Source organism: Nansenia antarctica, assembly GCF_963989245.1.
Source record: "Nansenia antarctica genome assembly, chromosome: 3".
NCBI lineage: Eukaryota > Metazoa > Chordata > Actinopteri > Argentiniformes > Microstomatidae > Nansenia > Nansenia antarctica.
The window spans coordinates 63,630,877-63,649,478 of record NC_137688.1 but is presented as its reverse complement, the minus strand read 5'-3'; the positions used below and the strand labels follow the sequence as shown (position 1 = coordinate 63,649,478).

General features: G+C 50.3%; 3 protein-coding genes across 3 annotated transcripts in view; 1 reads left to right on the top strand and 2 right to left on the bottom strand.

Annotated features, from left to right (window-relative positions):
* Nucleotides 1-593: 593 nt before the first annotated feature.
* gja11 (gap junction protein, alpha 11) lies at nucleotides 594-4,433 on the bottom strand (the record flags this gene model as incomplete). The annotated part of the gene is made up of 5 exons (XM_080527428.1): nucleotides 594-615; nucleotides 801-928; nucleotides 1,701-1,918; nucleotides 2,421-2,604; nucleotides 4,119-4,433. The coding sequence occupies 5 exons, from the start codon at nucleotides 4,431-4,433 to the stop codon at nucleotides 594-596; spliced, it is 867 nt and encodes a 288-aa protein (XP_080383554.1).
* A 5,825-nt stretch (nucleotides 4,434-10,258) lies between these two features.
* Nucleotides 10,259-13,738, bottom strand: hsdl1 (hydroxysteroid dehydrogenase like 1; the record flags this gene model as incomplete). Its single annotated transcript, XM_080525321.1, has 4 exons — nucleotides 10,259-10,330; nucleotides 10,866-11,123; nucleotides 12,687-13,171; nucleotides 13,519-13,738. The coding sequence occupies 4 exons, from the start codon at nucleotides 13,736-13,738 to the stop codon at nucleotides 10,259-10,261; spliced, it is 1,035 nt and encodes a 344-aa protein (XP_080381447.1).
* Nucleotides 13,739-14,995: 1,257 nt separating this feature from the next.
* Nucleotides 14,996-18,602, top strand: part of tbc1d32 (TBC1 domain family, member 32) — a gene marked incomplete at both ends in the record, with an annotated part of 78,331 nt that continues 74,724 nt past the window's right edge. Inside the window, 3 exons of the mRNA XM_080527427.1 lie at nucleotides 14,996-15,345; nucleotides 15,736-15,897; nucleotides 18,417-18,597. Of these exons, the coding sequence (XP_080383553.1) occupies nucleotides 14,996-15,345; nucleotides 15,736-15,897; nucleotides 18,417-18,597 (693 nt within the window). The remainder of the gene's footprint in view (nucleotides 15,346-15,735; nucleotides 15,898-18,416; nucleotides 18,598-18,602) is intronic.

Sequence of the window (18,602 nt, the reverse complement as noted above, 5' to 3'; positions counted from 1 at the left end):
GGATACGTAATGATTGACAGACAGCTAACAACAACGCAGGGCGTGCGTGCCAGAGGAGCCTCTCTACGTTATCTTGGATCTTAGTTAAATAAAGATCAGAGTGATCACAGATATATTGGTTCTTTAAATTGAAACAAGGTAAATCTAACCAAACACAGTGAAATCAACCACAATACAGTCTTTATAAAAGGGCAGTTTATTCAATAAAAAAATTATGGTATTACAAAAAAAAGCATAAAAAGGAACAAGAAATGTTTAGGTACAAACAAAAAGACCATACTTTATGTGTAGGCAAAGTGTGGTTCTTCTTTTAGTGCATTTCTGCTTTATTGGGATAGAGACAGTAGAGATTGACAGAGATTGATAAAAAAGAAAGAAAACAGGTCTATCCATGTTTTAGAAGAAGTGGACCCTAACCCTAAGGGCTATAAATGTAATGTAATGTAAAATGTACAGTGAACAGTGTACAAATGTAAATGTACGGATCAGTCTGGGCTGAGTGATCCTCCAGGCTCGCTGTGTGAACCGGTCCTGTGTGCAGCACCTGTTACCTGTGTACACCTGTCTCACACAGGCTCCTGTGTACACCTGTCTCACACAGGCTCCTGTGTACACCTGTCTCACACAGGGTCAGACGTGGTCAGATATGGACCTCCCCGGTGTTGTCCTCAGACCCCTCAACACTCTGTGTCTCTACACTCTTTGTTGCCCCGCTCCCTCCGCCCCCTCCCTCCCCTCCTCCACCTCCTCCCCCTCCCCCCCCTCCCCCCAGCCTCCTCCCCCCCGCCTCCTCCGCCCACCCCCCTGCCCCCACTTTCCTCTCCTGCAGCTCCAGCTCCAGGTTGACCCAGTTCTGGAACATGTGGTCGCGGTTCTCGAACGCAGCCTTCTTCTCTAGAACTGGGGTCACGGGGGTCACCGTGTAGTCCTGAGAGAAAGGATGGATGAAAGGATGAATGAATGGATGAATGAATGGATGGATGAATGAATGAATGGATGGATGGATGGATGGATGGATGAATGGATGGATGGATGAATGAGTGAATGAATGGATGGATGAAAGGATGAATTGATTAATTAATTAATCAAATGAATGAATGAATTAACGAATGAACGAAGCTCATTTGACAATCTCAGCAACCCAAAAATAAAGTTGCTTCAACAAGATCTACAACAAAACAAACAATAAAAAATCATCAAGGAGGATGAAAAACACAACAACAACACACTTATTCATTCATCTCCATAATAAAATTATGATTATATAATGATTGGAGCACTTTGAGCTGCAACGTTTGCAGGAAAAGCGCTATACAAATAAAAGTTATCATTATTATTATTATTATTATTATTATTATTTCAGTCTCTGCATCAGGGCTGGCCGCTGGGACAGTTTAGGGCCACAACTGCTAGGAGGAGCCACAACTGCTAGGGGGGGGGGGGGCACACTTGCGCCGTTGACTTAGCGTAATCAAAAACTCCACTAATGCCACCAAAGTCCTCCTGCCGGCCCTGCTATGCTTACCTGTTTCCGGCCCAATAACCACAACAACAACAACAACAACAACAACAACAACAACACACACATTCGTCTATGTCCCTCCTCAGTCTCTGGTACCTGTTTCCGGTCCAACAACAACAACAAAAACAACAACAACAACAACACACATTTGTTCATGTCCCTCCTCAGTCTCTGGTACCTGTTTCCTGTCCAGACACTGCTTGACGGCCCTGACGCCCAGGTAGAGGAGCTCCACCACGTTGAGCAGCAGGGACACACAGGCCACCACCAGCATGAACCAGATGAACACCGTCTTCTCCGTGGGCCGCGACAGGAAGCAGTCCACCTGGTGGGGACACGGGAAACGGCTGCACACGTAGCGTGCCCGCAGGGTGAAGCCGTACAGGAAGTATTGACCTGACGGGGGACGCCAGCAAAAAAAAACTAATTCCAACAATTGTCTGACAAGTTCATTGCATGGCAATAAAACAGTAATAATAATAATAATAATAATAATAATAATAATAATAATAATAAGGAGGGAGAGAGGAGGGAAGACAGATAAGGAGGGAGAGATTTGTCTGTCACTGCGCAGCTCCCAAGTGGCTTCATAACTCATAATCTCTCTCTCTCTCTCTCTGTCTGTCTCTCTCTCTCTCTCTCTGTCTCTCTCTTTTCTTTTTACTATGTTTTTAACTTATTATGTTTTTAGGTTGTTTTGTTTTTAACTTATTATGTTTTTAGGCTGTTTTGTTTTTAACTAATTATGTTTTTTTTTTTTTTACGGTTGTTGTTTTTTCTCTCTGTAGCACGAATAATTAGAGATTATTTTGAATGAAAAGTGCAATACAAATAAAAAGCATTATTATTATTATTATTATTATATATTTTTTAAAGCAGGAAACAGGAAGTGGCTGACCGGCGATGAAGCCGACCTCCAGCAGGATCTTGACCAGCAGGTGCAGCACGTAGCTGCGCAGCAGGCGGCCTCGCAGGCTGATCTTGCCGCTGCTGGTGCTGTACTTGGGCAGCTTGTAGCCCTTCCTCAGGAAGGCACTGGCCTCCTCATCCTGCTGCGCCTGCCTCCTCAGCCTCTCCCTCACCTGGGGGGGGAACCAGCACCGTCAGCAGTGTGTTAGCGACGTAGCATGCTAAGGAGTGCTAAGGAGTGTTTGCATGCTAAGGAGTGTTAGCATGCTAAGGAGTGTTACATGCTGTGTTAGCGTAGCATGCTAAGGAGCGTGCCGTGTTATCATCGCAGGGTCCCTGGGTCGGGTCCGGCCCTTGACCTGTCCTGTCCGTCATCCTCTCTCTCTCTCTCTCTCTCTCTCTCTCTCTCTCTCTCTCTCTCTCTCTCTCTCTCTCTCTCTCTCTCTCTCTCTCTCTCTCTCTCTCTCTCTCTCTCCCTCCCTCTCTCTCTCTCTCCCTCTCAATCTCTCTCTCTCTCTCACCCATCCTTCCTGTCAATCTCTACTGTCCCAATAAAGCAGAAATGTCCTAAAAACATAATACATTATTATTTCAATTTTTTTTAAAGAATCATCATTGTCATCTATATTATTAGCAATCACCAAAACAATGATACTGTACATTATATCTCTAACACTTTTCTAGTAAGTAAGTAAGTAAGTAAAGTTTATTTATATAGCACACATTTTCAACGACAAACAGCCACCCAAAGTGTTTAACAGATAAAAAGATAAAACACTGGTACAAGAGAAAAACTAGATAAAAGAGATAAGATACAGATAAAAAACAGATAAAATATATAAAATACACTAAAAACAAGGTGCAATACAAATAAAAGTGCAAAAACTGCAGTGTCGGGAGGCAGTCTCAGGTCAAAGGCCTCAGGTCAAAGGCCAGGGAGAAGAGATGTGAGACTAGTTTTTTAAAAGCCTCAATGCTCTGGGCGAATCTGATGTGGAGGGGGAGACTATAGCAGAGCCTAGGGGCTGCTTTGGTGAAGGCTCTGTCCCCTCTTGTTTTTAGTTTGGTCCTAGGGACCTCCAGAAGCAGTTGGTCAGCTGACCTAAGGGCTCTGGATGGAGTGTGGTGGCGCAATACGTCAGCCAAGTACGGGGGTGCCTGCCCGTTCAGTGCTTTAAAAACAATCGAAAGTAATTTAAAATCAATACGGAAGCGGACGGGGAGCCAGTGGAGTGAAACCAGGATTGGGGTAATATGGTCACGCTTCTTGGTACCGGTGAGTAGTCGAGCTGCAGCATTTTGAACTAGCTGCAGCCGACGGAGCAGGGACTGGTCTAGTAACTAAAGGTGGTCTAGAAACTAAAGATGCTTCACAAGACTGTCTGAAAGGGACACAGGCATGTAAAGTGCTTTGGGTCCACGAGAAAAAGCAAAACAATATTATTATTGATTGTATGTATTATTATTATTATTATTATTATTATTATTATTAGTAGTAGTAGTAGTAGTAGTAGTAGTAGTAGTAGTAGTAGTAGTAGTAGTAGTAGAAGTAGTAGTAGTAGTAGTAGTAGTAGTAGTAGTAGTAGTAGTAGTAGTAGTAGTAGTAGTGTTGTTGTTGTTGTAGTTGTTGTTGCTTATTATTAATTTATTATTATTATTGTTATTATATCATCATTACTATCATTACCTTCTTCTCCACGTGGATGACGTGCAGGACGTGGCCCAGGTAGACCAGCGTGGGCGTGGAGACGGAGATGATCTGCAGGACCCAGAAGCGGACGTGTGAGATGGGGAAGGCCCGGTCGTAGCAGACGTTCTCGCAGCCCGGCTGGTCCGTGTTGCACACGAAGTCCGACTGCTCGTCGCCCCAGACCTTCTCGGCGCCGGCGCCCAGCACCAGGATGCGGAACACGAACAGAACCGTCAGCCAGATCTTGCCGATGACGGTGGAGTGGCTCTGGACCTTGTCCAGAAGACGACCAAGCAAGTCCCACTCACCCATTTCATTCATGCGCCAGATGTGACCTCTGCTGAAGAGCAGAACCAGAACCAGGGTCCAGTTATAGAGTTTAGAGAGAGAGAGAGAGACAGAGAGAGAGAGAGGGAGAGAGAGAGAGAGGGAGAGAGAGAGGGAGAGAGAGAGAGGGAGAGAGAGAGTGAGTGAGAGAGAGACAGTGAGAGAGAGAGGGAGAGAGAGAGGGGGAGAGAGAGAGAGAGGGAGAGAGAGAGAGTGAGAGAGACAGTGAGAGAGAGAGACAGAGAGAGACAGAGAGAGAGAGAGAGACCGAGAGAGAGAGACAGAGAGAGAAAGAGAGGGAGGGAGAGAGAGAGAGAGAGGGAGAGAGAGAGAGGGGGGGAGAGAGAGAGGGGGAGAGAGAGAGACAGAGAGAGAGGGAGAGAAAGAGAGACACAGAGAGAGAGAGACAGTGAGAGAGAGATGGAGAGAGAGAGAGACAGAGAGAGAGAGAGGGACAGAGAGAAAGAGAGAGAGAGAGGGAGAGAGACAGAGAGAGTGACAGAGAGAGAGAGAGAGGGACAGAGAGAAAGAGAGAGAGAGAGAGGGAAAGAGAGAGAGAGAGGGAGAGACAGAGAGAGAGAGACAGAGAGAGAGAGAGGGACAGAGAGAGAGAGAGAGAGAGAGAGAGGGAGAGAGAGAGAGAATTTGAGTTATGAAGCCACTTGGGAGCGGCTCAGCGACAGACAAATCTCTCCCTCCTTATCTGTCTTCCCTCCTTCTCTCCCTCCTTATTATTATTACTGTTTACAATGAACTTGTCAGACAATTGTTGGAATTATTATTTTTTTGCTCGAGGCACAGGGTCAGCCATATTCGGTGCCCCTGGAGCAATTAGGGGTTAAATGCCTTGCTCAAGGGCACATGCAAGCTCTCCCCTGAGGCGGGGATCGAACCAGCGACCTTCCGATTGCTAGCTTGCCTCTCTAACCCAGTTGGAAAATTGATGAATAAATTATATTACAGGCACTAAGTCTGCTCCCAATAACCCAGTGGTGTAGTCTAGTTTTTTCTAGTGGGTATACTGTGATTTTCCCCTCCCAGCCTCATGTCGTTCATTTCGGAACGGCATAAAAATAAATCTGCGCCCCCTGTCTAACATTATATCTAACATTACGGGCCGGTTTCAGAGACAAGGCTTAAGCCTAGTCCTGGACTAAATCACACTTTCAATGTAAAATCTCCATTGAAGATGTTTTTTAGTCTAGGATTAGGCTTAAGCCTTGTCTGTGAAACCGACATGTTTTAAGGCTGATCTGTGCACGACAGTGCTGCATTTTGACATATTTCATGTCGCATTTCCCCCCCGTTGATGGTATATGACGCTATAGTCAGTCCCAATGGTCCAAAGGTCAGTGCTTCGTAACACAGACGGGGTGAAGTTTATGAATTAAAGTGTGAAAGTTCTGTCACAAAACGCTGTTACGTATCCTCGCACATTGGAGTAAGTGGGTATACGGAAATCCTTGGCCTTTCTTAGTGGGTATACGGCGTAGTCCTGCGTATCACGTAGACTACACCACTGCAATAACCCTCTCAACAGAGACTTCATTGAAGATGCTTTAGACTTGGGAGAAGCCTTACTCTGGAAGTCCAGAAAGGTAAGACACCAAAGAAGACATTAATACCCTATTCAAGGAATCTATATATAAAATAAAATAAACACTTTAACGAGTTAAAAACACAAGATTATCAGGTTTAGAACAATCTAAGTGACCTACATCTATTAATATCAACAGGATGCACGGCCATGGCCTCAAGGTCTGTGGTTATCAGCTGCTATGGGGCAGCGTGAGCAGACGGAGGGGGGAGGGAGGGAGGGAGGCCGGTGATAAGTGTGGCCCCAGCAGCTGATAGATGCAGCATCAGGTATCTTCCTACATGAACCTGAGGCAGCCATACAGAGAGCTGCCGTTTATCTTTCCTTGTCTCAGGACTGGTTCAGTTAATCTTCCCTTCTCTCAGGACTCTGGTTGAGTTTATCTTCCCTTGTCTCAGGACTCTGGTTCCATAGCAGGTGTCCCATAATCTGGTGGGAACCAAGGACGACACCTTGTTTAACCTCTAAACCGTAACTTTGTTTCGAAAGGTGCTTTATAAATAAAATAAAAAAATAAAATAAATGTACTAAACCCTGATAGGTCTATCCTACAGACGCAATGTGTCTCAGGAACACCCCCCCCTCCCTTTCCTTTACATGAATACATGAACAGTTCCAGTGCCACAGATGAGTCCAACAAACTTTGTGACCCTCCTTACTGTTTGAACTAAAGCCGACTGATTCGTTTGACTGAACATTGATGTATTACACTTTTTTCTTTCCCTATTATATCGTTGCCACCCCCCCCCCCCCCCCCCCTACCCACCCCCCATCATCAACCCTTCCACAAACATTTAAACATTTCCACAAAACACATTGTAGTCTAATTCTGAATTCTGAAATCTTCCGGAACACAAAAAACTTCAGGTGAGATTAACCTTATTAACCATAACAGCTCAATGCAATAATGAGTAACAACGAACACCAACCAACCACGGGCAACTCACCGTAACTCTGTTCAGAGATCATGAAATCACAGTTTTTAATTTGCATGTATCTGATATTCAACAGTGTAAATAATGTCATGAAAATGTGAGTTCTTTATGTTGTCTGCCTTACCGAAGGGTTAAACCCAGAAGAACGGATGAAGCCGGTCACGTCTCAGAGGAGGAGGACAACAGTCAGGAAGAAGAAGAAGAAGAAGAAGAAGAAGAGAATCCTCCCATCCTTCCCCTCTTATGGAGGAGGAACCATCTGAACTACAAGACTACAAATCCCACGTTCCCTCTTCCCCCTGGCACATGATGACGACCTAGGGCAGGGTGTGGGCATGGGCAGGGTGTGGACATGGGGGAATCCAATCTAACCTGAAACCATTAGATGGTCATTCTGTGTCTTCTGTGAAATCTATAAATGCCAATATTCGATAATAGTGAAAATACCACCTCTCATCCGTTATCAGACTGAGCTGAGGTGCTGGAGCTGAAGAGTATCAAAGAGTGCAAAAAAGCAGCATCCGCACACTCAAATCTGTGCAGAAATCATCATTTTATTACAAGCTTTCGGTCATAGATGCCTGAAGAAGGTTTATGACCGAAAACCTTTAATAAAAATAATGATTTTTGCACAGATTTGAGTGTGCGGAATCGGATGCTGCTTTTTTCACAATATTGGGTAATACATTTTTAAAAAACGGTTTGTTTTGAAGCCAGTTTAAACCAGACCTAAGGATACTGCTAACAGGCAGCAAGAATACGATACACATGTCAGACATGAGGAAAGTAAACGATGAGTTGCTTCCTAACAACTGTCAGGTAACCCTGTAGACATAGACAGATGTCATGTCATGCAGACAGGCTTCGCTGCACGTGTCCTTGTGATGTTTACCAACATTGTCTGTCTGACCTCGTTTGTGTGACTGGTCAGAAGATTGCTGCTCCGCTCCTGGAGGGTCAAGGGTCAACATGGTCCAGGCGGGTCAACATGGTCCAGGAGGGTCAACATGGATCAGGAGGGTCAACATGGTGGAGGGCACCAGAAGGGTGAATCATTTATCAGACTCTGTTGTATTTGTAGAGAACAGCGTCACACACTACTGCTCCTTCTCCAGTTCTTGTGTAATCAGAAACAACATCCTCAAGACAATCAACAAGCAAAGTATTTAAATAGTCAGGACTGTCTTTATTGGGGCTAAACGGTTTCTTTATGCAATGCATAACATAGTCATGTCTGGGGAGGCTGGTGGAGGTAGAAATCGGAGGACGGGCTCAATGTAAATGCATGTTTGATACCGTTCCGTTTGATAGTCATTCCACGCATCACAATGAGCCCCGTCCTCTGATTTCTACCTCCACCAGCCTCCCCTGACCCATATCCGCCCACTGTGAATACACTGTATATGAAAGGTGATCCAACCCACAAAGCCTTTATGTCAGCCTTATTGTCGCCAGTGACAATCAATGACGGTGTGATGTCATAAAGTTTATGACATCACACCGTCATTGATTGTCACTGACGACCATCTCAACACAGTTGTCAATCAAAACAACACATCTCAGTTTCAAATATCAGTCGTTCTCAAAACAGCTCCTCAAACAACCCACATCTCAAACCCCAGGGCCCAGCTGTTAAAACTTTTAATCTGGTTCAAAATGACCCTGATTCTTTTCTCTGATCCAGGATCAGATCGAGCTGGCTGATTTCCCAGGCTAATTACAGACTACCCTCCTGTACCCGTTATATTCTCTGAATAAATATACATTTGATAGGCAGTTCAAGCTTCCAATCATTACACACTACACACAATCACAACACATCCATTCAGTTCAGTGTAATGAAAGGCATCTTTAAAGGTGCTCTACAGAACTTTTTGGGGGAGAATTTCAGCCACTAGTTCTAAAATTAGCTCTCACGAGCCAAAGAAGGGTCCCCTAAATAGACAGAAATATTGTCATTATTTGTCAAATATTGTCCAGCTTGGTCAGAGAGGGGCATGCCTCACCCCCCTCCAACAGAAGCTCCTTCTGCTGAAGTTTGTTGGCCTTAAACTGAGGACTGTGAGGTCTGGTGAGATAAGAACTCAAACAACATTATGAAGAGTCTGGGAAAGGGGGCCAAAGGTAAACGTAATAGTTCTGGTGCAAGCCATTGCAGCCATTGCAAGTAAATCAAGTAGCCTTGAGAACCGATGGTGCTCGAGCCTGACGGCCCTTAGGGCAGGAGCCTACCTCCTGTTTCGCAAATAAATAAAGGCCTAGAATATAGAAGCAGGGCTTTGGTGGTTTTGACTTTGGCATACTATTGCTGTTTGACATATTTTGCTTCATTCGTTAACGTTTGATAACAGAACCGTCTCTGTGCAGCAGGATTCAGAGAAGTGTCAGTCAGAGCAGGGCTAGTTCTGACATAGAACCAGGTAGAACTGTGAATGCGCAGGAGAATTATACTTTGAGAAACAGCTGATCCAGAACTTTCTCCCAGACACCTTCTTTGTCTGCTGCCTTCCTGTTTTGTCTGCGCCTGTCTTGTCAACAGTGGTGTAGTCTAGTTTTTTCTAGTGGGTATACTGTGATTTTCCCCTCCCAGCCTCATATCGTTCATTTCGGAACGCCATAAAAATAAATCTGCACTCCCTGTCTAATGTTATATATATATATATATATATATATATAACATTACATGTTATAAGGCTGATATGTGCATGATAGTGCTACATTTTGACATATTTCATGTCACATCTCCCCCCGTTGATGGTATATGACGCTATAGTCAGTCCCAATGGTCCAAAAGTCAAGTGCTTCGTAACACAGACGGGTTGAATTTTATGAATGAAAGTGTGAAAGTTCTGTCACAAAACGCTGTTACATATCCTCACACATTTTTAAGTGGGTATATGGAAATCCTTGGCCTTTCCTAGTGGGTATACAGCGTAGTCCTGCGTATCACGTAGACTACACCACTGCTTGTCAATACACACATCCTCTAGCACTCTGAAGATCCACCCTCTGATCCTTCATTATTCATCACCTCCAGTCCTTCAGTTACATCATGAACCACACAGACAACACCAAAGCCAGAACGTGATGTAGAACTAGAAACAACAGTGTGTTAACACATCCTTCTGACTGTACAGCTAGCTAGGAACAATGTGTATTATGTAATATAATTATTAATATTGTCCTGATCTAATATAGCTATGGGCTAATATAACAATGGGCTAATATAACAGAGTCAGATGGAGTTCAGTGTTTTCTGTACGAGGGAGAGAGAGCGCTCAGCTGGAGCTGGTGAGCATCCGGGATCCCAGGACCCAAATCCACTCTGGAACACACTGCACGAGTCCATACTGGAACAGACCACAACACAAGGAATACAGGGTTAGCATTAGCTGTATGTTAGAACACAAGGAATACAGGGTTAGCATTAGCTGTACGTTAGAACAAAAGGAATACAGAGTTAGCATTAGCTGTACGTTAGAACACATGGAATACAGGGTTAGCATTAGCTGTACGTTAGAACACAAGGAATACAGGGTTAGCATTAGCTGTACGTTAGAACACAAGGAATAGAGGGTTAGCATTAGCTGTATATATGAATAAAAAAGCATATTGTTCCCTTATTAAATGTGTGTCCAGTACCTGCAGTGTGTGTGTGTGTGTGTACCTGCAGTGTGTGTGTGTGTGTGTGTACCTGCAGTGTGTGTGTGTGTGTGTGTACCTGCAGTGTGTGTGTGTGTGTGTGTGTGTGTGTGTGTGTGTACCTGCAGTGTGTGTGTGTGTGTGTGTGTGTACCTGCAGTGTGTGTGAGTGTGTGTGTGTCCAGTACCTGCAGTGTGTGTGTGTACCTGCAGTGTGTGTGTGTGTGGGTGTGTGTGTGTGTACCTGCAGTGTGTGTGGCCAGTAGCCGGTGGTCTTGTGGGCGACGCCCAGCGTGGAGACGGCGTGGCGGGCGTACACCTCCGGCCTCGGCACCAGCCAGCCACCGCCCCCGCCCCCACCCCCGCCCCCGGCCCCGCCCCCTGCTCCTCCTGGCCACGCCCCTCCCCTGCAGGCCACGCGGAGAGGCACCAGGCTCTGGACGAAGATGCCATGGCGACCGTACTCATGGCGCAGGGCACTGGAGAAGCTGTCCAGGTAGGCCTGGGGAGAGAGAGGGAGGGGCGGAGTTAGACAGACAGGTAGGCCTGGGGAGAGAGAGAGGGAGGGGCGGAGTTAGACAGACAGGTAGGCCTGGGGAGAGAGAGAGGGAGGGAGGGGCGGTGTTAGACAGACAGGTAGGCCTGGGGGGAGAGAGAGAGAGGGAGGGGCGGAGTTAGACAGACAGGTAGGCCTGGGGGGAGAGAGAGAGAGGGGGGGGCGGAGTTAGACAGAGAGGGGGGCGGAGTTAGACAGACAGGTAGGCCTGGGGAGAGAGAGAGAGGGAGGGAGGGGCGGAGTTAGACAGACAGGTAGGCCTGGGGAGAGAGAGAGAGAGAGAGGGAGGGGCGGAGTTAGACAGAGAGGGGGCGGAGTCAGACAGACAGGTAGGCCTGGGGAGAGAGAGAGAGAGGGAGGGGGGCGGAGTTAGACAGACAGGTAGGCCTGGGGGAGAGAGAGAGGGGGGGGCGGAGTCAGACAGACAGGTAGGCCTGGGGAGAGAGAGAGGGAGGGAGGGGCGGAGTTAGACAGAGAGGGGGGCGGAGTTAGACAGACAGGTAGGCCTGGGGAGAGAGAGAGAGAGGGAGGGAGGAGTTAGACAGAGAGGGGGGCGGAGTTAGACAGACAGGTAGGCCTGGGGAGAGAGAGAGAGAGAGAGAGAGAGGGAGGGGCGGAGTTAGACAGACAGGTAGGCCTGGGGAGAGAGAGAGAGAGAGGGAGGGGCGGAGTTAGACAGACAGGTAGGCCTGGGGAGAGAGAGAGAGAGAGGGAGGGGCGGAGTTAGACAGACAGGTAGGCCTGGGGAGAGCGAGAGAGAGGGAGGGGGGCGGAGTTAGACAGAGAGGGGGGCGGAATCAGACAGACAGGTAGGCCTGGGGAGAGAGAGAGGGAGGGGGGCGGAGTTAGATAGACAGGTCGGCCTGGGGAGAGAGAGAGAGAGAGAGAGAGAGAGGGGCGGAGTTAGACAGACAGGTAGGCCTGGGGAGAGAGAGATAGAGAGAGAGAGGGGCGGAGTTAGACAGACAGGTAGGCCTGGGGGGAGAGAGAGAGAGGGAAGGGCAGAGTTAGACAGACAGGTAGGCCTGGGGAGAGAGAGAGGGAGAGGGAGGGGCGGAGTTAGACACACAGGTAGGCCTGGGGAGAGAGAGAGAGAGGGGCGGAGTTAGACAGACAGGTAGGCCTGGGGAGAGAGAGAGAGAGGGATGGAGTCAGACAGACAGACAGGTAGGCCTACAGAGAGAGAGAGGGATGGAGTCAGACAGACAGGTAGGCCTACAGAGAGAGAGAGAGAGGCAGAGTAAGACAGACAGGTAGGCCTACAGAGAGAGAGAGAGAGATGGGCGCAGTCAGACAGACAGGTAGGCCTACAGAGAGAGAGAGAGAGAGAGAGAGAGAGAGAGAGGGGCGGAGTCAGAGAGACAGGTAGGACTACAGAGAGGAAGAGGGAGAGGCAGAGAGAGAGAGAGAGAGAGAGAGAGAAAGATGTGTATGTGTGTGTGTGTATAAGTGTGTGTGTGTGCGTGTGTGTGTGTGTGCGTGTGTGTGTGTGTGCGTGTGGTATCTAACCGTAGTCCCAGACAGAGCAGCTCTGCCAGGGGAGGGCCTGGCGCACGCGCCGCTGGAGATGTTGACTACCGCCCCCCTCCGCCGCTCCACCATCCCCGGCAGCACCAGGCGCGTCATCAGCGTCGCCGCGGCAACGTTCCTGCTGAGGACGTCCCACAGGCGCTCCTCCGACTGGTCCGTTAGGTTCTGCGGGCCGCAGCCTCCGTCGGCGCCGTCGAGGGACTCGTCGTCGCACACACAGTTGACCAGGAAGCCCACGTCCTTGTCCCTCAGGGCGTCCGTGACGGGCTTGCCGGCCGTGGCCGCCCGCCCCTGGCTGAAGTCGGCCACCACCACCAGGGAACGCACCCCGTACGCCTCCGACACGGCCCGCGCCGTCTCCTCGATGGCGGCGGAGGCGGCCCTCTCCTGGCTGACCAGGATGAGGCTGACGCCCTGCCTGGCCAGCTCCTCGGCGTACGCCTGACCTATGACCTCCGAGGCGCCTGTAGGAACACACACAGGCAGACACAGACAGACAGGGGTCAGTCAGAGAGGTCAGCTATTTGAAGAGAGAAAGATCTCGAAAGAAGAACTAGGAGGATTACTGATCGTTTCAATTCAATTCAGCAACATTGGCAATGCCAGTGTGGGGCAACTACTAGAGGGGGAATTGTCAGAAGAAGAAGAAGAAGAAGAAGAAGAAGAAGAAGAACACAAGCAACAAACAAAACGGGACGTGAATAGATGTCCACATTCAATGCGACACCACACAATACAATACAACGCAGGCAACACAATTACCGTTACCTTATAGGGCCTAGAAGTGCTTTAGAACGCGTTTGCGCCTTACCGTAAATGACAGCCCATTCACCATAGCGATGGGCCAGACGCTTGCCTGGTATCATCCGGGGGAGGACATGCACCCGGATCAGGCTGCAGCAGTCCCGCAGCAGCCATATGGCTTTACTGGCCGTGTACAGCGCACCGACCAGGGCCAGGGTCTCCACGTACGAGTTGCATGACCGAGCAATTTCTCTGTACAATAGATCGAAACTGTCCACAGTGGCCATACTAGAGCCTGTAGCCGTGTGGGTTTCAGAAACCTGGCACACTTACTGAGTGACGCACAACGCGAGTTCTCTGGGGTAGTCTGAAGATGTCAAATAACCACGATGGATGATCCACTTCGCTTGCTACAGGTTAAATTGCCTTGTGGTATTTTGCCATCTAAACGGTAGACACGAGAAGCTGTGTCTGGGTTTGACAGGTGATGCTCATCCACAGCGAGATGAAATCCCGGAAGTAGTTTCAAAACAAAAAGACCCACGTGACTGCCGCTGTTAAAGGATTTTAAAGGCACAGTGATAATAATACTAACTTTTATTTGTGCAAACATTGCAGCTCAAAGTTTTTTAACATATCCACACAGCATAAAAACAACAATAGAACAATAGTAATCAATAAACACACAATAGCAACAATATAAACTACATTAAAAAAAAGTGTCTACCGTCATCTTTCGGCTGCTTCTCTGAATATCCCACAATGCAGCGGGCTAGTTGTTTCCATGGTGACGGAGCTGTCAAGACATAACTGTCAGTCAGCCAGCGATGTTACATCTGTGTCACGCAGCATCTTCAGTAGCAGCTGAGTTCTGTAAGCAGAGCAGTGTTGTCGATACTCCACATTAGTATGTAAGTATAGCAGTGATGTTTATGTTGTTGATAATCCACATGAGTAAATCTCTTAGCTGTGCAACGCTGCTTCAACTTAGCCTGGCCGGCGAGCTAACTGGCTAGCTAGCGAGCATACTGCAACTTGCAGAGTTCCTTCAAAGACTACACGCGATGCAATACATGCAAGAGAAAAACATGGAAATGCATTATGCATTGCACACACTACTAGATTGTAATCAAGTGCAATACTGAAACACAACTGTGAACATTTAAAACCTGCAAACTACACTTTAAATGAATGTGCAATAACACTATGTGCAATATGACAACCCTCGTGTACATAAGGTTCAGAGATAGGAAATGTTAGGATATTTATAGCATAGCATAGAGTACAGCACAGTGTTTCATTTGTATAGTGTATAGTATAGTAGATAGTGTACATAGCCTTTATTTGTGTAAACCAGCTCCTTTCCCTTCTTGTTTTTAGTAAAAAAAAATCCTAGCACCAGGGGAGCCCCCCCCCCTAAATTTCGTTGTTTGGTACCTGTACTGTATTAATGACAATAAAGACCATTCATTCATTCATTCATTCATAGACGCACCGTACAGAGCAGGGACCCCCACCGCCTCCACGTCCCCGTCGGGTCCAGGATGTCGCAGCTGTCCCAGGACGAGGCCGAGCTGCAGCCTCCTCTCAGGCAGGACGAGGCAGGGCTGCAGCCTCCTCTCAGGCAGGACGAGGCAGGGCTGCAGCCTCCTCTCAGGCAGGACGAGGCAGGGCTGCAGCCTCCTCTCAGGCAGGACGAGGAGGAGGTGCAGCCTCCTCTCAGGCAGGACGAGGAGGAGGTGCAGGCTCCTCTCAGGAAGGACGAGGCCGAGCTGCAGTCCCTCCTCCGGCAGCTGCTGAGGAGCGTCAGGGACAGGATCTCCGGAGCTCCGTCCATGGAGTGCGCTGAGGAGGTCCTGCTGCACCTGGAGGAGACGGACAAGAACTTCCACAAGTAAGCACTAAGCACGTGACTGAGTTAGCCCTCCGAGTCCGAGCACAAGCCTAGGTGTGTCTTCTACTGTATGAGTAAACACATGACAAGGCAAGGCAAGGCAAGGCAAGGCAGTGTTTATTTGTATACCACATTTCATACAACCGGGGGAATTCAAAGTGCTTTACATAGGCCTACATTATTAAAAATACAGCAAGAGGAGTATAGTAGTAAGAAAATAAAAATGACAATTAATAAAAGCAAATATAAGAAGTAAATAGATAAAACATTCAATAAGACAATAGAGGAGGAGGGGGAGGAGGAGGAGGAGGAGGTCTTCAGTCTACGGTGGAAATTCCGCCAGGTTCCGCCAGGACGGTGTGGTGACGTGGCGTTTGGTTCTCCCCCCAGTTTTGAGTTTGTGAAGTTCCTGCGCCAGTACGTGGAGAGCTGCGTGGGCGCCGTGGTGCAGGGCGAGACGGACAGCTGCGCCCGGGGGGAGGGGCACGCCATCGGCTCTGGACACGACACGCTGGTCCACGCCGTTACCAGCAGGACCAGGGAGTCTGCAGAGTGAGTAGCCCTGTGTGTGTGTGTATGTGGGGTGGGGGGGTGTGTGTTAGTTGTGTGTGTGAGTGTGTGTGCATGTGTGCTTATATGCTTGTATGGGTGTGTGCATGTATATGCACGCTTGCGTGTGTGCGGGTGTGGGTGTGTGTGTACATGATAGGCTTTGATATCGTCCCGTTATGATGACACATTGCACGGTCCTTCCTCTTCCTCTCTGGTGACCCCTTCTCTTCCTGTCTGGTGGCCCCTCCTCTTCCTCTCTTCCTTCAGATTCAGATTCAGATTCAGATAAGGTTTATTGCCATTATGCTTGACACATAGGAATTTGTTTTGGTATTACAGTAGGTGCGTTTATGCTTTTTTCACATGTATACTGTACATGAACAAGAACGAATGCAAAAACAGGACAACACAGGACACACAGTGCATTGGATAGTGCTATATATATATATACTGTATATATATATATATATATAAAGTGCAGTGCAGAGTTTTTCAATGGGTCCAGTGCATATTCAGTCCTGAGCAGACTTGGGGGCGGGGGGAGGGGGAAGCCAGAGTCATTTAGCAGCCTGGCGGCTGAGGGGAAAAAACGGAGCCTGTGGCGGGCCTTTACAGTTTTCGGCAGCCGCAACCTTCTCCCAGAGGGAAGCAGGGTGAGGAGGCCGTGGCCGGGGTGGGAGGGGTCGGCCATGATCTTCCTTGCCCTCCTCAGAGCCCTGGTGTCGTGCAGGGAGTTGAGGGAGGGCAAGGGACAGCCGATCACCCTCTCCGCTGCACGTATAACCCTCTGCAACTTGGCCTTGTCCTTGGCCGTTGCAGCGGGGAACCAGGTGATGATGGAGTGGGTGAGGATGGACTCTATGATGGCCGTGTAGAACTGGACCATCATGAACCTCGGCAGCCTGAATTTCCTCAGCTGACCTGTCTGGTGACCCCTCCCCCTCCTCCCTGGTGACCCCTCCCTCTCCCCCTCCTCCCTGGTGACCCCTCCCCCTCCTCCCTGGTGGCCCCTCCCCCTCCTCCCTGGTGACCCCTCCCCCTCCTCCCTGGTAACCCTTCCCCCTCCTCCCTGGTGACCCCTCCCCCTCCTCCCTGGTGACCCCTCCCCCTCCTCCCTGGTGACCCCTCCCCCTCCTCCCTGGTGACCCCTCCCCCTCCTCCCTGGTGACCCCTCCCCCTCCTCCCTGGTGACCCCTCCCTCTCCTCCCTGGTGACCCCTCCCCCTCCTCCCTGGTGACCCTTACTCCTCCTCCCTGGTGACCCCTCCCTCTCCTCCTCCTCCCTGGTGACCCCTCCCTCTCCTCCCTGGTGACCCCTCCCCCTCCTCCCTGGTGACCCCTCCCCCTCCTCCTCCTCCCTGGTGACCCCTCCCCCTCCTCCCTGGTGACCCCTCCCTCTCCTCCCTGGTGACCCCTCCTCCTCCCTGGTGACCCCTCCCCCTCCTCCCTGGTGACCCCTCCCTCTCCTACTCCTCCCTGGTGACCCCTCCCTCTCCTCCTCCTCCCTGGTGACCCCTCCCTCTCCTCCCTGGTGACCCCTCCCTCTCCTCCCTGGTGACCCCTCCCCCTCCCCCTCCTCCCTGGTGACCCCTCCCCCTCCCCCTCCTCCCTGGTGACCCCTCCCCCTCCTCCCTGGTGGCCCCTCCCCCTTCTCCCTGGTGACCCCTCCTCCTCCTCCCTGGTGACCCCTCCCTCTCCTCCCTGGTGACCCCTCCCTCTCCTCCTCCTCCCTGGTGACCCCTCCCTCTCCCCCTCCTCCCTGGTGACCCCTCCCTCTCCTCCCTGGTGACCCCTCCCTCTCCTCCTCCTCCCTGGTGACCCCTCCCTCTCCCCCTCCTCCCTGGTGACCCCTCCCCCTCCTCCCTGGTGACCCCTCCCCCTCCTCCCTGGTGGCCCCTCCCCCTCCTCCCTGGTGACCCCTCCCCCTCCTCCCTGGTGACCCCTCCCTCTCCTCCTCCCTGGTGACCCCTCCCTCTCCTCCTCCTCCCTGGTGACCCCTCCCCCTCCTCCCTGGTGACCCCTCCCTCTCCTCCCTGGTGACCCTTCCCCCTCCTCCCTGGTGACCCCTCCCCCTCCTCCCTGGTGACCCCTCCCTCTCCTCCCTGGTGACCCCTCCCCCTCCTCCCTGGTGGCCCCTCCCCCTCCTCCCTGGTGACCCCTCCCCCTCCTCCCTGGTGACCCCTCCCCCTCCTCCCTGGTGACCCCTCCCTCTCCTCCTCCTTCCTGGTGACCCCTCCCCCTCCTCCCTGGTGACCCCTCCCCCTCCTCCTTGGTGGCCCCTCCCCCTCCTCCCTGGTGACCCCTCCCTCTCCTCCTCCTTCCTGGTGACCCCTCCCCCTCCTCCCTGGTGACCCCTCCCCCTCCTCCTTGGTGGCCCCTCCCCCTCCTCCCTGGTGACCCCTCCCTCTCCTCCTCCTCCCTGGTGACCCCTCCCCCTCCTCCATGGTGGCCCCTCCCCCTCCTCCCTGGTGACCCCTCCCCCTTCTCCCTGGTGGCCCCTCCCCCTCCTCCTCTTCCCAGGTACAGACAGATGATGCAGAGGTTGAAGAGCACCATGATGGTGGTGGTGGAGTCTCTGATTGACAGGTTCGAGGAGGACCACCTGCGGAAGGGGGAGGAGCTACACAGGGAGGGGGGCCGGCCCCCGCAGGCCAACCACTACACTGACAACTGCTCAGACAGCGACTCCTCCTTCAACCAGGTAGA